Source organism: Vipera ursinii (genome assembly GCF_947247035.1).
Source record: "Vipera ursinii genome assembly, chromosome: 9".
Lineage (NCBI taxonomy): Eukaryota > Metazoa > Chordata > Lepidosauria > Squamata > Viperidae > Vipera > Vipera ursinii.
The window spans coordinates 1,576,357-1,597,130 of record NC_139523.1 but is presented as its reverse complement, the minus strand read 5'-3'; the positions used below and the strand labels follow the sequence as shown (position 1 = coordinate 1,597,130).

At 44.0% G+C, this 20,774-nt stretch overlaps 1 protein-coding gene across 1 annotated transcript in view; it reads left to right on the top strand.

The window, feature by feature from the left end:
• MACF1 (microtubule actin crosslinking factor 1) overlaps positions 1 to 20,774 on the top strand; it is a 348,186-nt gene that overhangs the window by 191,313 nt on the left and 136,099 nt on the right. The window contains exons 27-36 of the mRNA XM_083369263.1: positions 2,539 to 2,717; positions 3,972 to 4,110; positions 6,526 to 6,719; positions 13,092 to 13,254; positions 13,770 to 13,853; positions 14,522 to 14,629; positions 15,290 to 15,388; positions 16,010 to 16,165; positions 16,354 to 16,442; positions 17,308 to 17,443. Of these exons, the coding sequence (XP_083225389.1) occupies positions 2,539 to 2,717; positions 3,972 to 4,110; positions 6,526 to 6,719; positions 13,092 to 13,254; positions 13,770 to 13,853; positions 14,522 to 14,629; positions 15,290 to 15,388; positions 16,010 to 16,165; positions 16,354 to 16,442; positions 17,308 to 17,443 (1,347 nt within the window). The remainder of the gene's footprint in view (positions 1 to 2,538; positions 2,718 to 3,971; positions 4,111 to 6,525; positions 6,720 to 13,091; positions 13,255 to 13,769; positions 13,854 to 14,521; positions 14,630 to 15,289; positions 15,389 to 16,009; positions 16,166 to 16,353; positions 16,443 to 17,307; positions 17,444 to 20,774) is intronic.

The following is a 20,774-nucleotide window of genomic DNA, read 5'->3' as shown; positions in this document are numbered from 1 at the left end:
ATTTGGGTTTTAATATTATTTTAACTAATGTATTCTTATTTTTATTGCCCTGTACACCGCCCTGAGTCCTTCAGGAGAAGGGCGGTATATAAATCAAATAAATAAATAAATAAAATGATTATGGCGTACAGCTCATGAAAACCCCAAATCCACAATCTCAGAAAATTGGAATATTGTGAAAAGGTGCAGTATTCTAGGCTCAAAGTGTCCCACTCTAATCAGCTAATTAAGCCATAACACCTGCAAAGGGTTCCTGAGCCTTTAAATGGTCTCTCAGTCTGGTTCAGTAGGAATCACAATCATGGGGAAGACTGCTGACCTGACAGTTGTGCAGAAAACCATCATTGACACCCTCCATAAGGAGGGAAAGCCTCAAAAGATAATTGCAAAAGAAGTTGGATGTTCCCAAAGTGCTGTATCAAAGCACATTAATAGAAGGTTATGTGGGCCCAAATGTTGGAGGTGTGGTTGTGAGGATGCAACGTATTTTCATATATGGTGGACTTGTAAAAGGGTTAAAGCTTTTTGGATTAAAATTTGGTGGAATATGCAAAAGATATTCAAGAAAAGGATAAAGTTTTGTCCGCAATTGTTTTTACTGGGCATTATCACAAATACTACCGTTGTGGACACTAAGTTGATGTTGAATTTAATTACGGCAGCGAGACTTTTAGTAGCGCAATATTGGAAGAAGGAAGAACTGCCGACTATAGAAGAATGGACTTTAAAAGTTTCCAATTTGGCGGAAATGGCAAAGATCTCAGCGTATTTGAAAGACCAATCACAACAGAGATATATTGTGGAGTGGAGAAGATGGATTTATTATATCCAGAATAAATATGGGACTAAAAAGTTTCACTTAGCATTTGAATAAGTAGTGGATTTATGTGATGTATAACTAGCTTGCAGTTATTTTATTAAGAGTTAAAGTGCAATAGAATTTAATATTTTATTGTTGTTTGCATATTTTAAATTATGTTTGTTTGTATTTTTATACCCTGTATTTAGCTCTGGGAAGTCGGGGAGGGGGGGAGGGGAGGGGAGAGTTGGGGAGGTTTGGGGAGAGGGGAGGGGGAGGGGAGGGGTTTTGTATTTAAAAATGTACTGTAAAACTTTTCAATAAAAAAAATAGAAGGTTATGTGGAAGGGAAAAGTGTGGAAGAAAAAGGTGCACAAGCAGCAGGGATGACCGCAGCCTGGAGAGGATTGTCAGGAAAAGGCCATTCAAAAGTGTTGGGGACTTTCACAAGGAGTGGACTGAGGCTGGAGTCAGTGCATCAAGAGCCACCACACACAGACGGATCCTGGACATGGGCTTCAAATGTTGTATTCCTCTTGTCAAGCCACCCCTGAACAACAAACAACGTCAGAAGCGTCTTACCTGGGCTAAAGAAAAACAGACCTGGTCTGTTGCTCAGTGGTCCAAAGTCCTTTTTTCTGATGAGAGCAACCCAGAGTCTGGAGAAAGAATGGAGAGGCACACACTGCAAGATGCTTGAAGTCCAGTGTGAAGTTTCCACAGTCTGTGTTAATTTGGGGAGCCATGTCATCTGCTGGTGTTGGTCCACTGTGCTTCATTAAGTCCAGGGTCAACGCAGCCATCTACCAGGAGATTTTGAAGCACTTCATGCTTCCTTCCGCAGACAAGCTTTATGGGGATGCTGACTTCATTTTCCAGCAGGACTTGGCACCTGCCCACACTGCCAAAAGCACCAAAACCTGGTTCAATGACCGTGGGATTACTGTGCTTGATTGGCCAGCAAACTCGCCCGACCTGAACCCCATAGAGAATCTATGGGGCATTGCCAAGAGAAAGTTGAGAGACATGAGACCGAACAATGCAGAAGGCCGCTATTGAAGCATCCTGGTCTTCCATAACACCTCAGCAGTGCCACAGGCTGATAGCTTCCATACCACGCAGCATTGAGGCAGGAATTGCTGCAAAAGGGGCCCAAACCAAGTACTGAGTACATATGCATGCTTATACTTTTCAGAGGTCCGATATTGTTCTTTGTACACTCCTTGTTTTATTGATTGCATGTAATATTCTTATTTTCTGAGATTGTGGATTTGGGGTTTTCATGAGCTGTACGCCATAATCATCACAATTATAACAAATCACAGCTTGAACTATCTTGCTTTGCATGTAATGAGTCTATCTCATATATTAGTTTCCCCTTTTAAGTTGCATTACTGAAATAAATGAACTTTTGCAAGATATTCTAATTTTTCAAGTTTCACCTGTATACTGAACATTATATTCACACATTTAAAGAAAATGTCAAATCGTCAGCGTAATCCAGACTGGTGACATAGAAGAGGGTTCTGAAAAGGTTGAGACCAGATAGGCACAATCTCGATTCTGCCAGTGGCATCTCTTCCAAAAAGATCCTTCCTTAAATACTTGATCACCAGATATCTGATTGTGGGGGAGCTTGGATGAGGTCATCGTGATCCCAGGCCTCTCAGTCCTGCTTCTTGTCATCAAGGAGGCCTCGGAATTCTGCTTGTGCTCACAATTTGCAATTATTTCTGCAGCGCCTGAAGGGAGATTTGCACCAGTTGAAAGTCGACATGGATCAACTGACTGAGCGATGCAACATTTTTTTGCACAAGTCTCCCACGGGATCAAGTACCCCACAACTTCGTTCTGAGCTGAACCTGCTGGTGGAAAAGATGGATCGGGTCAATGGGCTCTCTGCAGTCTACCTGGACAAGTGAGTTACTGACATTTTCCCTGTAAATTCCAAAAGGGGAAACCTGGCAAGTGGCAGAACACCAGACTCTTGGCCCCTCTAGCTTGGGATGTTTTGTACTATTAAAAAGAAAGTTTGGGGAAAGAGAGCCTTCCTAGTAGATTTGGGCTGCCTGCCAATAAAATGTAGCCTACCGAAGGCTGTTTGATTGTGGGGTGAACTGATGAGTTCATGTAATCACAGAGAATCGTTTTTGTAGGGCCATCAGGAAAAATCTCTTGAATCCAGTTTCTTGAAGGCAACAAATAATCTCTGGTTGCATTTTAAAAAAATAGCTGGAGAAGAAGACAGGATTGTCTCTTTTGCTTTGCTATAAATGTATTAAATTGTAACTCACTTTGTAGGATGCTCTGCAGTTATTCTAGGAACCGTTGGTGCACTGCAATAGATAGGCAGCATTTGCATCAACAGCCCAAATTTAAGAGTCATGTTAACTATTTAAAAACATAGAGATGTATCCTTCTGTCTGATACACAAAGTAAACATCCTGTAATGCACACGGATGTATAAAGGAAAAGTCTGAATGCTAGCTGGATTCCCTGTGTGCTGGGATTCCCTGGGTCGTCAGTCTCAGATTCATTTTGGCTGAGATCCATGCATCTGCAGAGAGCCAGAAATTGTACAGGCGGCTAATTTTTCTGTCTCTCCCCTGCCCTATCCTGCCCTATAGTGCCAGCACTCAGACTGCTTTTTACAAAATAAGCAGTGACCTAATTGTTTCTACAGTGTTCGTGAAATGTTTATTAACCTTATGACGCTGATGTGTCCACTGCTGTTCCCTTCCTTATCTGTAAATGGTGGAGCTTTGCTGTGTACGTAACTTCGTGGTGTAGAGAAATTCAGTTCTGCTTTTGAAAGGAGAAGTTGGGAGAGATAAAAAGAGCGCCTTTTCTCTGGAAAAGTAGAACGCCTGAGAAAGAGATGAACAGCCCAGTCCTGACTGTTGTCCTTAAAAGTGGGCAGGGAAGCTTTCAAAATTCTGGCAATGGATTCTACAACGATAGTTGCATTTTTGGAATCTCCACAGTGTGTGTTTTGTGACCTGGCCCACCTCAAAGGGCTTTCAGAAGTGGCAATGGGAAAGAAGGGAAAGACTCTGAATGTACAACAATGCAATCCTGGCCTGGGTGGTCTCTGGTTGGCAAGAGGGGATGGCTTCTGGTTGGCTGTTCATGTTTCAGGAAGTGACATTTTCCTTTTTTCCCCCTCTGGTAGGCTAAAGATGGTTGATGTTATCATTCAGAATACGCAAGGAGCTGAATCCTTGGTCAAAGGCTACGAGGTGAAATTGAGTCAAGAGGAAGCTGTGCCTGTGGACCTCATCGCCGTTCAGTCCCACCGAGCCACCTTGCAGGTTGGTAGCCCTGAGATGCTCTTGCACAAGGCCACAAATCATGCCATTTGCGCCCTTCTGTCTGCTGGGGAAATGCCAGCCTTTCTCTGCTCTTGCAGAATGGTTCTCTAGGCCATCTTTGTCATACTGGGGCCGATGCGAATGGGGCAGTGGGAACTGGCTTGCTCTGGGGGATGGGCAGGCTGGCCTAGTTGGTCCAAGGCTTCCTTTGACTCTCCGGACTGTCCTGTTCTCCCTCATGCCCAGTACTGAAGGCAGACACACTTGCACATGACCATGTACATGTATCCAGTTGGCTTCTGCCTGAAAGGATGAGCCATGGCAAGGTTCACCTCTTGGGAATATGAGTTCATGAGAAAGAAGCTGACTTGAATACAGGTAGTCCTTGACTTACAACTGTAATGGTGCTTGCTCATTACGTTCCTAAGTCACAACAATCACAAAACAAAACAAAGTTTTATACTTTGTGGTGCTTGGTAAATGAATTACATGGTCTTAAATGACTCCACAATGGTTGCCATGGGACATTTTCCTCAAAAACTGAAAGTAAACGACAGTTTTCAGCAAAAATGTCATAAATTGCAGTCATGTGACCATGGGATGCTGCAAATGGCCGTAAATACAGGATTGCTGCTGAGCACCCAAAATGTGGTCATTTGAGGGCACCGGGGGGGGGGGAAAGCATGGGGGGGGTGGAGTTAGAACTTTGGAACCAGGTTGTAAATACCTTTCGGAGGGGATCTGTCGCAACTTCTAAACAGGATGTAAGTCAAGGACTACCTGTATAAGAGTTTTCACCAAATAGAAAACGCTACCACTTTGACCATGGAGAACAGAAAAATTAGTTTGTCCTGAACTGGATGAGGTACATAAGAGAAGGTCCACTAGAAAAGGTTAGGCACCTAACAGAAAAGACTGGGCAGCAGCAGGGAACTGGGCAATCCCCCAAAGAGAGAGGAGCATGGCGGTGAAGGCATCTCCTGCCTTTCTGCACGCAGCCCTCTCCCACCGGAAAGTCCAAGAGCTACTAGGAGATTATCTATCCAAATCCCAGGGCTTGTTGCTGGGAAGCTGAAAGGAAACATCCTCCCACGAGGCCTGGGGAAAGCAGAGGGGTCACGTGGGGCATGGACCAAAACCTGGCCAGAAGCTGCTAAGGGACTCGCCTCCAGAGGAGGCTTCCCTTCATGAACTGGCTCCACCTAAATCCTCACCCAGATTCAATCCCTTTTGCTTGCCCCTCAGTTCAAGCTGTTCGGGAGGACAGTCACACACAAGCCTCCCTCCAAGCAGTCCTGAAGAGTCCATGTCAATGCCAGAGGGGGAGATTTGGCTTTTTTTTTGGGGGGGGGGATTGACAAAATGGTTGTGCTGGAACCTCTTTTCCCCCAAAGTATCTTTCTCAAAATTCATTTTGTAAAAACAAGCAAGAGGACAAACCTGCCTTCCTTACTCTGTTCACTGGGCCTTCTTGCTCATTATCATCAGCCAACAAAGGAGGCATCTCTGTTTCTAAAGACCCAAGTGCTGCTTTTTTGGGCTTCCTAGACAGCTTGTAGATGCATTTAATCCTGAATCCCTCAGTGCCAGAGTTGTCCAGCAGAGAGAGATTACCAGCCGTTCAGCACTCAAAAAACAACAGGGAAAAAAATATCAAGGTTTCTTTGGATGCCCTTGCATACTTGTAGGTAATGTTCCTGCCAGACAATCTGTTCAGCTGCAGAAGGTTCAGCAACTGAGCAGGGTGTTGTCCTGGTCACTCTGTGAAGGAACCACCTGCACGTGAGAGGGGAACCTCCCCTACTGAACACTCAGCTCGTGGCAAGTAGGCTGGGGCAGCTGACCTGGCTGAGGTCCTCAGTGGCATCCAGGTATCTCAGCCCAGCAGCCAAAGGCTTTGTGGGGCTGGTTGACCAGCGGTTGGAGTTTCATGATTATGAAGAAGCCATTGAGGTCAGGTCCTCTGGAGCATTGTAGCAACACATTAATGTCTGTTCACTTTTGGGGCAGAAAAGCAGAGCAAAATTTGGAACAGGGCTGCACAAACCCCAGCTGTGAAAAATGAGCGGGAATAGGCTGAGAATGAAGCCACCAGGAAATTTATTTATTTATTTATTTTAATTCCATTTATATCCCGCCCTTCTCCGAAGACTCAGGGCGGCTTACAAGCTTAGCAGTAGCCTTCATTCTATGTATATGCCTGCTTATTAGGGCTTTCATACACCCCCCCAAGCGGCATTATTACAAAGTCAGCTTATTGCCCCCAACAATCTGGGTCCTCATTTTACCTACCTGGGGAGGATGGAAGGCTGAGTCAACCTTCAGCCCGTTTCCTTATCCAGGATCGCTTGTCCATTACTTTGGTCAATGACAACGTTTGCTCCTTGTCCTTGTTGTGTATCATTAATATTCCAGCACTGGATCAGTGAAGTGAACACCAAGAATGCTGTCTTTGCAACCTTGGAGGATGCCTTAGCAAGAGCCAAGGTGGTAGCGGAGCAGCTGTACCGCTTGAAGCGGGAGCGCAGCCTGGACCTGGAGCACTACCGGGAGAAAGGGGCTCAGCTGTGGGATCGCTGGCAAAGAGTCGGCCTGCAGATGGAGACTCGGTGAGGAGGGGCTGAGTGGAGGTTTTTGAGATTCTCTGCTTTAAGTGTTCAGAATCAGCTTACCAGGTTTTAGTATCTCCAGTTCAGCAACATAGTTCAAAGGTAATGGCAAAACCAGGGCAAACTGCTTATAGTCTTGACCAAATTTTATTTTGATTACCTGTATAGTTCTCTCTAGAGAATTGTGTCACGTGTGACGTTTGGATCACTCTTAACATAAAGTTTTAATATATTTGCTTTTGATTAGTTGAATATGGATATTCTTAGATTAGACAAAGCACTTTGTTATTTATATTCTGACATGATTCTTATTAAATTGGTTCTGTTTTTAATTATTGAATAGCAACTTCAGTTTAACGATGTTCTAAATTGATACAAGATACTTTATTATGTTGCACCAATTTAATGTTGCCTCAACATTTTTATTTAAGCTTCATTTCTTATGAATCTCTTTTTCTGTTAGTGTGAAAAAAGAAAATTCAAGCTTTCTTTTTGTTTCTACTCTGTCTTGACAGCTCCCATTTCCTTCTGAGCTTTGGTTTGCAAATGTTCTATGCATGATCATGAGCTTTTCCAGAAGAGCGGCTGACCACTGATATTACTGATATTGCCTTCCGTCTACACTTTGACTTTCTGGGAAATCTATCCATTGTCCATGGAATATCCATAGATATCTTTACTCTACTGTTTCACACTTCAGTTCTGCCCTGCACCTAGTGGTGTTATTTGTAAGATTTATGCTCACAGAACAGTCACTTTGGGGGAAAGATGAGGGGGAAGGAGGAAGGACCACCCTGTGTCCTTTTGAAGGTAGCAGACAGGCAATCCACGGGAGCAGAGGCACTGGGGGAAATTTCCCCATCCCATCCAAGGGTCAGGTAGCCTGACTGAAGGTAGCTCTGAGTCCCTAGAGTGACTTCAGCAAAGGGTGCTGTGGAGGCCTCCTTGGAGGTGGCTCTGCAGTCTCTTGTGATCAGAAGGAATGGAAGCATTGGAGACTGTTTGCAAAACCTGCAGATGGACACATCCATTGCTGTAGCTGCTAACCTAGGCCAATTGGCTGACCAAAATAAATGCATTCTTGATGTGTAGTCTGTAATACAAAACCAACAATTAAATCAATCAAGCCTTGGACTGAGGAGGCAAAGCTAAAATTACAGGCTTACTTTGTCTGCACTGATTGGAAAGTTTTTGAAGACAACTCTGCAGACTTGGATGAACTCACAGATACTGCAACATCACATGTTAGCTTTTGTGAAGACCTATGTGTGCCAACCAGGAACTTGCGAATATACAGTAACAACAAGCCTTGGCTCACAGCTAAATTCAAGCAACGACATTGTGCCAAAGAGGAAGCCTACAGGAAAAAAGATAGAGTGCTGTGCAAAGTTGCGAAGTCGTGTCCGACCCATCGCGACCCTATGGACAATGTTCCTCCAGGCCTTCCTGTCCTCTACCATCTTTCTGGGAAATCTATCCATTGTCCATGGAATATCCATAGATATCTTTACTCTACTGTTTCACACTTCAGTTCTGCCCTGCACCTAGTGGTGTTATTTGTAAGATTTATGCTCACAGAACAGTCACTTTGGGGGAAAGATGAGGGGGAAGGAGGAAGGACCACCCTGTGTCCTTTTGAAGGTAGCAGACAGGCAATCCACGGGAGCAGAGGCACTGGGGGAAATTTCCCCATCCCATCCAAGGGTCAGGTAGCCTGACTGAAGGTAGCTCTGAGTCCCTAGAGTGACTTCAGCAAAGGGTGCTGTGGAGGCCTCCTTGGAGGTGGCTCTGCAGTCTCTTGTGATCAGAAGGAATGGAAGCATTGGAGACTGTTTGCAAAACCTGCAGATGGACACATCCATTGCTGTAGCTGCTAACCTAGGCCAATTGGCTGACCAAAATAAATGCATTCTTGATGTGTAGTCTGTAATACAAAACCAACAATTAAATCAATCAAGCCTTGGACTGAGGAGGCAAAGCTAAAATTACAGGCTTACTTTGTCTGCACTGATTGGAAAGTTTTTGAAGACAACTCTGCAGACTTGGATGAACTCACAGATACTGCAACATCACATGTTAGCTTTTGTGAAGACCTATGTGTGCCAACCAGGAACTTGCGAATATACAGTAACAACAAGCCTTGGCTCACAGCTAAATTCAAGCAACGACATTGTGCCAAAGAGGAAGCCTACAGGAAAAAAGATAGAGTGCTGTGCAAAGTTGCGAAGTCGTGTCCGACCCATCGCGACCCTATGGACAATGTTCCTCCAGGCCTTCCTGTCCTCTACCATCTTCTGGAGTCCATTTAAGCTCACGCCTACTGCTTCAGTGACTCCATCCAGCCACCTCATTCTCTGTCGTCCCCTTCTTCTATTGCCCTCAATCTTTCCCAGCATGAGGCTCTTCTCCAGTGAGTCCTTCCTTCTCGTTAGGTGGCCAAAGTATTTGAGTTTCAACTTCAGGATCTGGCCTTCTAAAGAGCAGTCAGGCTTGATCTCCTCTAGGACTGACCGGTTTGATCGCCTTGCAGTCCAAGGGACTCACAGGAGTCTTCTCCAGCACCATAGTTCAAAGGCTTCAATTCTTTGGCGCTCGGCCTTTCTTATGGTCCAACTTTCACTGCCATACATTGCAACTGGGAAGACCATAGCCTTGACCATACACACTTTTGTTGGCAGGCTGATCTCTCTGCTTTTTAGTGTGCTGTCCAGATTTGCCATGGCTTTCCTCCCAAGGAGCAAGCGTCTTTTAATTTCTTGGCTGCAGTCCCCATCTGCAGTAATCTTGGAGCCCAGGAAAATAAAATCTGGCACTACCTCCATTTCTTCCCCATCTATTTGCCAGGAATTGAAAGGGCCAGATGCCATGATCTTGGTTTTCTTAATGTTTAGTTTCAACCCAGGTTTTGCACTCTCCTTCTTCACCCGCAACAAGAGGCTCTTTAGTTCCTCTTCATTTTCTGCCATTAGAGTGGTATCATCTGCATATCTTAGGTTGTTGATATTTCTCCTGGCAATCTTAACTCCAATTTTTGATGCATCTAGCCCTGCCTTTCTCATGATGTGCTCTGCATATAAGTTAAATAGGCAGGGCGACAGTATATAGCCTTGCCGGACTCCTTTCCCAATTTTGAACCAATCAGTGGTTCCGTGTCCAGTTCTCACTGTTGCTTCTTGACCCGCATATAGGTTTCTCAAGAGACAAATAAGATGGTCTGGTACTCACATCTCTTTAAGAACTTGCCACAGTTTGTTGTGATCCATAAAATCAAATGCTTTAGCATAGTCAATGAAGCAGAAGTAGATGTTTTTCTGGAACTCTCTTTCTCCATGATCCAGCGTACGTTGGCAATTTGATCTCTAGTTCCTCTGCCTCTTTGAAATCCTGCCTGTACTTCAGGTAGTTCTCGATCCACATACTGCTAGAGTCTAGCTTGTAGGATTTTAAGCATAATTTTACTAGCATGTGAAATGAGTGCAATGGTGCGATAGTTAGAACATTCTTTGGCACTGCCTTTCTTTGGAATTGGAATGTAAACTGATCCTTTTCCAATCCTGTGGCCACTGTTGAGTTTTCCAAATATGCTGGCAAATTGAGTGTAGCACTTTTACTGCATCGTCTTTTAAGATTTTGAATAGCTCAGCTGCAATACTGTCACCTCCACTAGCTTTGTTGTTGCTCAGCTTTTCTAAGGCCCACTTCACTTCACATTCTAGGATGTCTGGCTCGAGGTCAGTGACCACCTCATTGTGATTATCAGGGACGTTAAGTTCGTTCTTGTATAGTTCTTCTGTGTAATTTTGCCACCTCTTCTTAATCTCTTAATCTCTGTTAGGTCCCTGCCATTTTGGTCCTTTATCATGCCCATTTTTGCATGAAACATTCCCTTCATCTCTCCAATTTTCTTGAAGAGATCTCTGGTCCTCCCTATTTTATTGTTTTCTTCTATTTCTTTGCACTGTTCATTTAAGAAGGCATTCTTATCTCTTCTAGCTATTCTCTGCAATTCTGCATTCAATTGGGCGTATCTTTCTTTTTCTCCCTTGCCTTTCGCTTCCCTCCTTTCCTCAGCTATTTGCAAAGCTTCCTCAGACAGTCATTTTGCTTTCTTGCATTTCTTTTTCTTTGGGATGGTTTTGGTTGCTACCTGTTGTACAATGTTGCGAACCTCCGTCCATAGTTCTTCAGGCACTCTGTCTATCACAGTGGTGGTGAACCTATGGCACGCGTGCCAGAGGCAACACTCAGAGCAATCTCTGTTGGCACGCGCGCTGCCACCAGCAGCAGCAGGTCCATCAGGCCTCCACCGCTGCCCGGAGCAGGAGCCCCGCCCAGCACAAAGGAGGTGAAGCGGCCGATTAACAAGCTCAAGTAGAGATGGTAGAGCAGAGGTCAGTGAGTGCCTGCATGATACTCACTAGCTCTGCCCCGTTCTTGCGTGGTGCAGCGCCTTGCAGCACAGTGGCCCATTTTTGCGCCCCTGGTTTTTGCGTGCCAGAGGCGGCTCTGCCCCCCCCCCCCAAGGGCACCACAATGATGATGCACCCCTGGCACTTTGCAATAAATAAGTGGGTTTTGGGTTGCGGTTTGGGCACTCAAAGGTTCACCATCACTGGTCTATCAGATCTAATTCTTTAAATATATTTGTCACCTCTACTGTGTATTTATCAGGGATATGATTTAGTTCATATCTAAGTGGCCTAGTGCTTTTCCCTACTTTCTTAAATTTTGCAACAAGAAGCTCATGGTCTGAGCCACAGTCAGCTCCTGGTCTTGTTTTTACTGACTGTATAGAGCTGCTCCATCTTTGGCTGCAGAGCACATGATCAATCTGATTTCTGTGTTGACCGTCTGGTGATGTCCATGTGTAGAGCCGTCTCTTGGGTTGTTGAAAAAGAGTGTTTGCGATGACCATCGTATTCTCTTGACAAAATTCTGTCAGCCTGTGCCCTGCTTCATTTTGTACTCCAAGGCCCAACTTGCCTGTTATTCCACTTATCTTTTGGCTTCCTACTTTAGCATTCCAATCCCCCATGATGATAAGGACATCATTTTTTGGTGTTAGTTCTATAATGTGCTGTAGGGCTTCATAGAACCGGTCAATTTCATCCTCTTCAGCACCGGTGGTTGGGGCATAGACTTGGACTACTGTGATATTGAATGGTTTGCCTTGGATTCAAACTGAGATCATTCTGTCATTTTGCAGATTGTATCCCAGTATTGCTTTTCCTACTCTTTTATTGACTATGAAGGCTACTCCATTTCTTCTGAAGGATTCTTGCCCGCAGTAGTATACCTGATGGTCATCTGAATTAAATTCACCCATTCCTGTCCATTTTAGTTCGCTGATTCCTAAGATGTCGATGTTCAGTCTTGTCATCTCTTGTTTGACCACGTCCAGCTTTCCTTGATTCATGGATCTTACATTCCAGGTTCCTATGGAGAAAAAATCTTTACAGCATCGGACTTCCCTTTCACCACCAGACACATCCACAGCTGAGCGTCCTTTCGGCTTTGGCCCAGTCGCTTCATTCTTTCTGGCGCTACTAGTACTAGCCCTCTGCTCTTCCCCAGTAGCATATTGGACGCCATCCGACCTGAGTGGCTCATCTTCCAGCGTCATATCGTTTTGCCTTTTGGTACTCTCCATGGGGTTTTCATGGCAAAGATACTGGAGTGGGTTGCCATTTCCTTCTCCAGTGGATCACGTTTTGTCAGAACTCTCTGCTATGACCTGTCCGTCTTGGGTGGCCCTGCACGGCATAGCTCATAGCTTCATTGAATTACGCAAGCCCCTTCGCCACGACAAGGCAGTAATCCATGAAGGGGATCTTTCCTATTACCTATCCTTATCTTCTTATGACTATAACTTTGCTGCTTGTATCTTACAATTTATATTTTTGTACCCTAGTATGATTTATGTTGTTTGCTTAGCTAGTGCTCTGTGATTAATCACTAAGTGTTGCATCATGATTAATGATGAAGTGTTGTATTTCACAGTTTATGATGAATGTATTTTCATGTTGTATATGATCATGATTATCACTATTACTTGTATGTACATTGAGAGCTTATGCACTGGAAACAAATTCCTTATCCAATAAATTGTATTCTATTCTAGTAAACTTTTTAGATTGCAAACCACTTCAGACAAAGGGTGTCTGGAGAGCGTGGTCAAAAAAGTCAAATTAGGAAGGAGATAGGTATTTCATTGCATGTCATGGAATCATATTCACTATTTTAAAATCATATTCCGTGGATGTCCTGAAAAGTGTTTCCCTCTACTGTTCTATTATACATGCACCGTGTTTGATACATAATTTTATCAGCTGGCGTTCTCTCCTTTGCTTCATTTCCTCAATTTCTTGGCAGAAAATCTGAGCTGGAGAATATTGAGGATGTACTCAGGGATTATCGGAACTGTCACAGGGCACTCGTCCGGTGGATTGAGCAGACCACCGTCCAGCAGGAACTGATGAAGCCTGGGCAAGCAGAGGACAGCCGGGTGCTGTCTGAGCAGCTCAGTCAACAGATGGTAAGGGTGATGGAGAAATGCACAAACAGCCTTTGTCACCTTCTCTCTCTGGAACTACAATTTCCCTCATTCTCATCCAGGTTGCATCAACACATGAATGTCTTGGCACTTGGAAAAATAATGTCTCTAGCTTTGTGAACACTATGATTCTGCACTTTATCTTCTCTAGATCTGTCATAGTCTAACTTCTCAAGCAACAGATGCCTCATTGCTATTGCTGTCTGTTTGATTTCAGTATCAACTACATACATGCTAGACTTAATGGCCTTTGGTCCAACATAGCTGGCCATCTCATATATATATACTTCAAAGTAAGAGCCATAAATTGAAAAGGAAAGGTTGCTGCTTCTCCAAGAAAGACTGAAAACACAAGAGAAAAACAAGACATGGCTTAACAATAAAGTCAGGGTGTTGGATAGATCTCCCTCCTCCAAAACATGGATAGAGAGAAAAAAAGGCACAAAAGCATCCTGCTTGTAATTATGTTTTTGACTGTTTTTTATTTTGAATTTAAGGCTCTGTTTGCTGAAATAGAAGCAAATCAAGCTAACCTGGACCAATGTCAGAAGCTGTCTCAGCAATATTCAGCTGCTGTGAAGGTAACATATTTCTTCTCGTTGTACAAAGAAACAGCAGGCATACAAAGATGAAGAATTTAGAACTAGCTGGGACAGAGTTTGGCAAACCTGAGGCTGGTTCTGAAATAGTCCTGGGCATTTGAGAAAAGGTTATTTTAGATAATAGACAAACCTTTTCCAGAAAGAACGTATCAGTGCGTTGCTGGGGTGTGATGTACAGCAGGAAAGAAATGGCTAGTAATTCATTATGATTAAAACATTCAACAGTATTTCATATTATTAATTATATTATAAATTTATTATTATTATTGTTAAATATTTCATTATGTGCATCCAAAGTGCAGATGTTTCATGTAATCTTCTGAAACACTTGTTCTGCCTTGTACTTTTTGGAAGAAATTGGATCAGATAGTTCCAATGGCTGCAATCTGAATAGTTTGTTACCATAGTTGGCAATTAATTAAGCTCTTTGCTTGCTTCAGAAAGGGGTTTTGGTTGTTTTTTTTTTGGGGGGGGGATTGGTGGTGATGTCCAGTAACTGGCCCAGAGTAGGTACAGAAGTCACGTGATTCAGTAAATTGGTTGGGGCACAATTTACTTTGGTTTGGTAGGATGGTGTATTAGCTGTGGGAATATGGAATGTGACTTACGAAATCACCAAGATCCCTTTTGTCATTTTTCCCTCTCAGGAGTATGAGCTGCAGCTCATGACCTACCGTGCATTTGTGGAATCTCAGCAAAAATCCCCTGTGAAGCGCCGGCGTGTTCTTTCCTCCTCTGACGCCATCACGCAAGAGGTGAGGCTCCTGCCAGCCTTGAGTTTTTCTCTGCAAGAGGATTTTCTATTCTTGGCTTTGGTCGTACAAGCTGCTTTCTTTTCAGATCATATTAACTTTTACCTTTAGAGAATAAAACCCTGATGAAAATTACCCAAGAAAGCCGGTCAAGTAGTTGGTCTTCCAAGCCATGCTCATGGATACAAACTCGCGGTTTGTGTGCTTAGTCAAAATGATGGAAGGTTTTGTTAACTAGAACTCTTAAGACACTGAACCGCTGATTATCCTGCTAATAGGGAGAGCATAAGGACTGTTCTTTGCCACCTCTGGAAGGTTCCAAGTCTTCTTCCAGATTCAGGGATTTCCCCCTTTTTTTCTCCAGGGTCAAAAGAGACATGCAAGGAAAGGTATTGCCTTTCACGTCATACAAACCAGAATTCTTCTCACAGCTAGTTTGAGAAATGCTTGTCTCGTCCCTGAGATTGGTTGTGAATCATCTCTTTGCCTTCCTCTTTGTTTCTTTTTGTGGGGAGGGGGAGTATCTTGCTTCTGAGGTTTCTCCCTTGGCTTTTGCAGTGAGGGACTGTACTCTGTACTCTCCTGAATGAGATCCAATTTACTTTATGTTTCATTGTTGTTGGCTTTAATGGGTGTGTTCCTTGTGCTTCTCGTACCTTGTAGTTCATGGATTTACGGACACACTATACAGCCTTGGTCACATTGACTACGCAACATGTGAAGTACATAAGTGATGCTCTCCGGCGCCTGGAAGAGGAAGAAGTAAGGACAGAATTTATGTAATCTAGTATTTGCCTTGTGAATCCAGTTTGGCCCCCTGGAGTCTTGCGCCAGGTTTTATCTCATAAGATCATGATAAGTTGGTTACTCTTCTTAGGCACCAGGATTGCACCAACAGAAGCATATTAGTGTAGAGGGGAGGGTCTTGAAGAAATTCTGACTCAGCACGTCTCACTAAAGGGAGGTCTGAACTCCTCCTCTGGAAGCTGGTCCCTCAAGGGGAGGACCCAGCTCTATATCCTCCAGGCTGGTCAGCTTAGCAGCCAGGACAAAGGACCTTAGCAGAACTGTGCACTCTTTGCATTCAAAGACTTTCAGTTTCATGTCATCTTCGTGCATTGCTTCACCTTTCCCGACACACTGGAAAGGACCTCTCCAGTCTCCTGAGTTCACTTCCTCTTCAATGTTGTTCTTGCCCCTTTGCCCTGGGAAGCTCCCCACCCGACAGGTTTACATTCACTCACCTTAGAAGACAACATCAAGTACATTCTGGTTCTGCCACACTGATCACATGGGGTTTTATATTGTTTTGCCTGTAAGAAGCACCCCAGGTGTTAGTGACATTGGTGCATATATTATGTATCAACATTCCATTTTTTCCAGAAAGTTGTTGAGGAAGAGAAGCAGGAACACCTGGACAAGGTGAAAGGACTCCTGGGCTGGGTCACAAGCTTCAAGCAGAGTGCACTATTCAGAAGCGTCTCACCCACAAAGAGGAAAATGCTGGGAGATATCGAGAAGTCCATTTTGGAGCAGCAGGTGCCTGCATGGGTTGAGGGCCCACATTTCCTTTCATGTTTCTCTCTCATTATAGACCGTGGCCCAGGTCACACGAGTCGTGCTTAATTTATGCTTCCAGTGCGATCCACCTCTATCTGAGCTTTTTCTTGTGCTCATTTTTTTGGAAATGTATCGTTTGAAGTTTCCCTTCTCTTTCTTCTTTTCAGGTCTTGAATGAAGAATTGGCTGCAAAGAAGGAGGAAGTTTCAGAAGCTATAAAAACTACTCAAATATTTCTTGCAAAGCACAGCAACAAGTAAGTTGAGAAAATAACATGAATCCGGAAAGTTGAATTGTGGGAAGCCTGCAAAGCAGACTCCAGAATAATTTTAATGAAACTTCGGCAGATCACCAAATTGAACAAGTTATTTGCATTTTTAATGGAAATCTCATGATTTTGACCTTTTTCTGGGAAAGAAATTATGTAAATGGTACTCTGAGTATATCTCAGCAGAATAATTCTCCAGAAACATAATGGAGCAAGATCAAATTTGAAAACGGGCCATTTCTGGCCAGGAAAATAAAAATCCTGGAAAAATGTCGCCTAGAGAAGACCCTGATCCAGGAGAAGCACTTGGGCTGTGACTCAGGGCTTTAGACCACTCCATTCTTAAGGCCTCTCCAGGAGATCTGCATGGGTGGTAAAAGAAGTCACGATGGTCTTTGCAGTCAACACACATAGAAGCTATATGGAACTTTGATCTGGACTTATTATCATACTCTTTGTAATGAATTTTTATTCCATTTGGAGGTCTCCAGAAGATCTTGATGATGGAGGTAGTGGTCCACTTAAAGAAAAAGGTTGGGCGTTGCTGCCTTAGTAAGTTATTCCATCTTCCTATATCCAAGTCACATCTTGGATACAGAAAGTGGTATCAATGTTGACTTATTAAATAAACACAAATTCCTGCTCATAGAGCATTTATAAACCAGTCACCCCCCATTCACATTTGAGGCCTTGGGGAAGTGTGGTTCATTGATGTTTGAGGGTTTTGGCCAGGATGACCGTTTGCACGGGCAACTTTGTGTATTGGAATGCAGAATCTCCACCCGCTGCTGTTGCTTCTTGGGTGCCCACTGGCTGTGTTTCTCTTCTGACTGTCTTCCTTCCCACACTGCAGGCTTTCTGATCAGGAGAAGGTGCAGATTTCAGTCCAGCTGGATGCTCTCAAAGAAACTTATGACCAGCTCTGCTGTGATTCCACAGAACTGCTTCAGCAGCTGCAGAAACACATGGCAGAGGAGATGGCGCATAAGGTAGCTCTTTTCCCATTCCCTTTTTTCCCCACATTTGTGGCATTCTTTCCCCAGTGGTGGAAGAGAAGGTCCGTGCTTAGAAACATCCTGAAAAACTGTGAAAGTTCATACAGGCAACCGCCCTGTTCCAGTCTCTTACAACACGAGGAGGAAATTCTCAGTCTGTATGGATTACTGGGACCACGCTGAGAGGGTTTCATATAGCAACTAACTGTTAGTACAGGTTAGACCAGGCCTGTCCCCTGAAGGGCTCCTGTTTTGTGCTTCCTTCAGTAACGTTTCTCTTAGACAGTTGTGAAAGGCCTATCAAGGTTGGTCTTTCATCACCATCCATCCTTTGAAAATATATAAAAAACATGGGGTAGGAAATGTCCAGGTCTGCTCCCATCTTCCTATCAGTCCCTCTCCTGCGTTTGGCTGTTTCTGCAAGAAGAGAAGCTGAGTGAGGGACCAAAACCTATGGGAACTACCCAAGGAGCCCTTAGCAGATCCTGTGTAGAAGAGACAGTGAAGGTGGAGGGGAGGATTATTCAGGAAACAAAGAACAAAAGGTGAAAGTCACAGACATAAGCCAGATGTCCTACAAAGGGAAGCTAAGATTGTGGAATGAAACTGAAAAAGAGTAAAGCAGAGTCAATAACTTGGCTGAAATAGGATTTATGCTTGTAATCCCAAAAGAGCAAGGAGAAAGATTTTTTTCTCTTCCCCTCTCGGCTGGCCTGTGGAAAGATAGTATACACAGCCAATTCCCAAGCCTACAGTGCTCTCCAGTCATAAAGTAGTCGAAAATAGTCAATTTCTTCCTTCCGCCCTGTTCTTCTGCAGCCTTCTGCTACTTGGTGCCCTCTTTTCTTATACCCTTGGCCAATTGTCTGAGCATCCGTCCCATCTTTGTGACTGCTTTGTTCATAAGTCCTATCTGGATATATCTGTATATCATTGTATATAAATGTGATACTCATGTCTCCAATGCAACTTGTATATCTGTGTGAAGTTGTGTTTTTAATGCTTGCAGGATCCCACTACTTTGAAGCATTGCAAACCAAAACAGCCAGACGAATAGATGTCATTTTTTTTTCACTTGGGGGCAGCTGTTTTAAATCCTGGCATCACAACAGATGCCGTTAGTTCTCTCCCAAAATCGTCAGAAGGGTCTTCTCCCAAGTGCTGTAATCACTGAATTTAGGATTCCTTTGCCAAATTCTCTTTTGTCCCAGCCTAGAAAAGCCTATATATTTCTTCCTGTCCACTATGATTCCTCTTAGGAACAATGTATTAAGAACCAGCATCCCTTATAATTCTGGATGCTGATGTGAAACATGTTCTCATTGGTTCTGGGGAAGTGGAGGGAGAGGAATCTGAAGGGTATTTTTCAGTTTCACATGAGAATAAGAATGAAGTTCTGAAGTTTGGTTTGGGTGCTTCGTGGTTGCACGGAACCTCTTAAACATTTCTGCTTTTGGAAAAACCCCAATCCTTGGGGGTAGAAGGATTGTTCAGGTTAAGGCAATGGGTGGAGCAGACAGAGCTGCACATCCAAAACACCAAAACTAGCAGAAGTCTCTGCATTGAGCATGATGATGTGTCCCTGTTGTTTTCCGTTTCATGTTGATTTACTATTCAGAATAACTACCATCTTTGTTTACAATTTTCTGTTATTGTTTTTGAGAAACTAACCTTCCTGGAGTCTGCACCAAAAATCTCACTCTAGAAATGTGGGGCAGTTGTGTGGGTTGGGCTCTGTGTGGGTGTTCTTTCTACTTTTTGTGCGAAACAAACAGTCGCATGCCGGATGCTAACCCCCAGCTTTTTACACTGTGTGTGCCATACGGCTGAGCTGCTACCTAAAGGCTCTGTCTTTAACTGCTCACGGCAAAGTCCCCAACTCGGGTAAGTAAGAAGCCTTTTGACGCTTCTCCTTCTCTTTCCCTCTTGTTTTAATGTCTGACTGTGCATGTCTGGAGTCGTGGCTGTGGTGCTAGCAGGCTTGGAAGGCCTTTGCAACTGAGCTGCCATCCTGCCTCGCTTGTCCCAGGGAGCAGGAGGAGGTTCACAGGGAGCAGTTCTGGGTTTAACAGAATAATCTCTGGGGGAAGAATGCTGCACAACGTTCTCACCTCTGGACCTTGGTCTTAATGGCCCAGAACTTCCAAGATGTAAAGATTCACAGGTTCTCTTCCTCCCTTCAGTTAATGCTGGCCTGCTAGACCAAGAAAACACAGCGTTTCCAGGACAGGCACCAATTGTGTGTCGTCGTGGGAGAGAGGCTAACAGCTTAAACTGCAGCGTTGTCATTTGGATCACTTTGTAGAATTGTATCTGCAGTGGTCTTGGACCCAATTCCCATTGGACTGAAAAGCATTTTATTGAACACATTTCTTCACAGTTGCTTGCGGGGTGGGGTGGGGGGATGGTTAAGGGGAAGCAAGTAATTTGATCCTCCAAGGGCAAACCACATATTTTATTTACTGTATTTAATATGCGGCTTCATTGTCCCTTGGAATTGGGTGGCTCATAAATTCAAATAAAATATTTTGTACAACTCAAGACACAATACAGAATTCTCCCTCTTCCCCGTGGCTACAACGAGCCCAAAATGAGGACGACATCTTACGATCTCTTGGTTTCTAGTCCAGCTGTTTCCATGGCTCCAAACTGATTCCTTCCAAACATCCTGCGATTTAGGTCTTTCCATGTAAGTGAGGCTGGGCCGTAAACACTTTAGAAGAACTGCAGCGTCTTGAAATTAAGAAAGCCCCATTTGGATAGTAGAAAGCCCTTGGCTGCATCTCTTCCGCTAGGCTGCCACTCCCAAACCCGTCAAAGGGACGTTGTGATGGTTGCGGAGCAAAAAGGGAACCTGTTTCCTCTTCAGGGAACTGCCTGCTTTCTCCTGCTCCCTTTTCTTGGGCCTACGTGGGTGAGCTGTGCTGTGGTCCTTCTGGGCTTCCTGTCTCCTCCTTTGAATAAAGGGGACTACCAGGAGTGTTTGGCTGTGGTTCCGAGTGTGCTTCTCTCCCTTCTTCTCTGTCTTTCTCCACTGGGGAAAGTGGCTGCAAGGATGCTCCTGCTGCTTTGCTGCTCTTTCTGGGTGCCCAAAATGTCTCAGTAGTGCCTCACCTGCCTGGCTAAATCGAGCTCCAAACTGAAAACAGTTTGCAAGATCAAAATTGTGTTCCTGTGTTATGTGATACAACGTATAAATTACCAGCCTAATTAAGATCTGCTCTCTAGTTCAGTATTCACCATGCTTTAGATAACTGAGACATCTTGGACTGGGATGCATTTATAAGTCCACCATTACTGTGATTCTGATATATTTTTTTCCTCT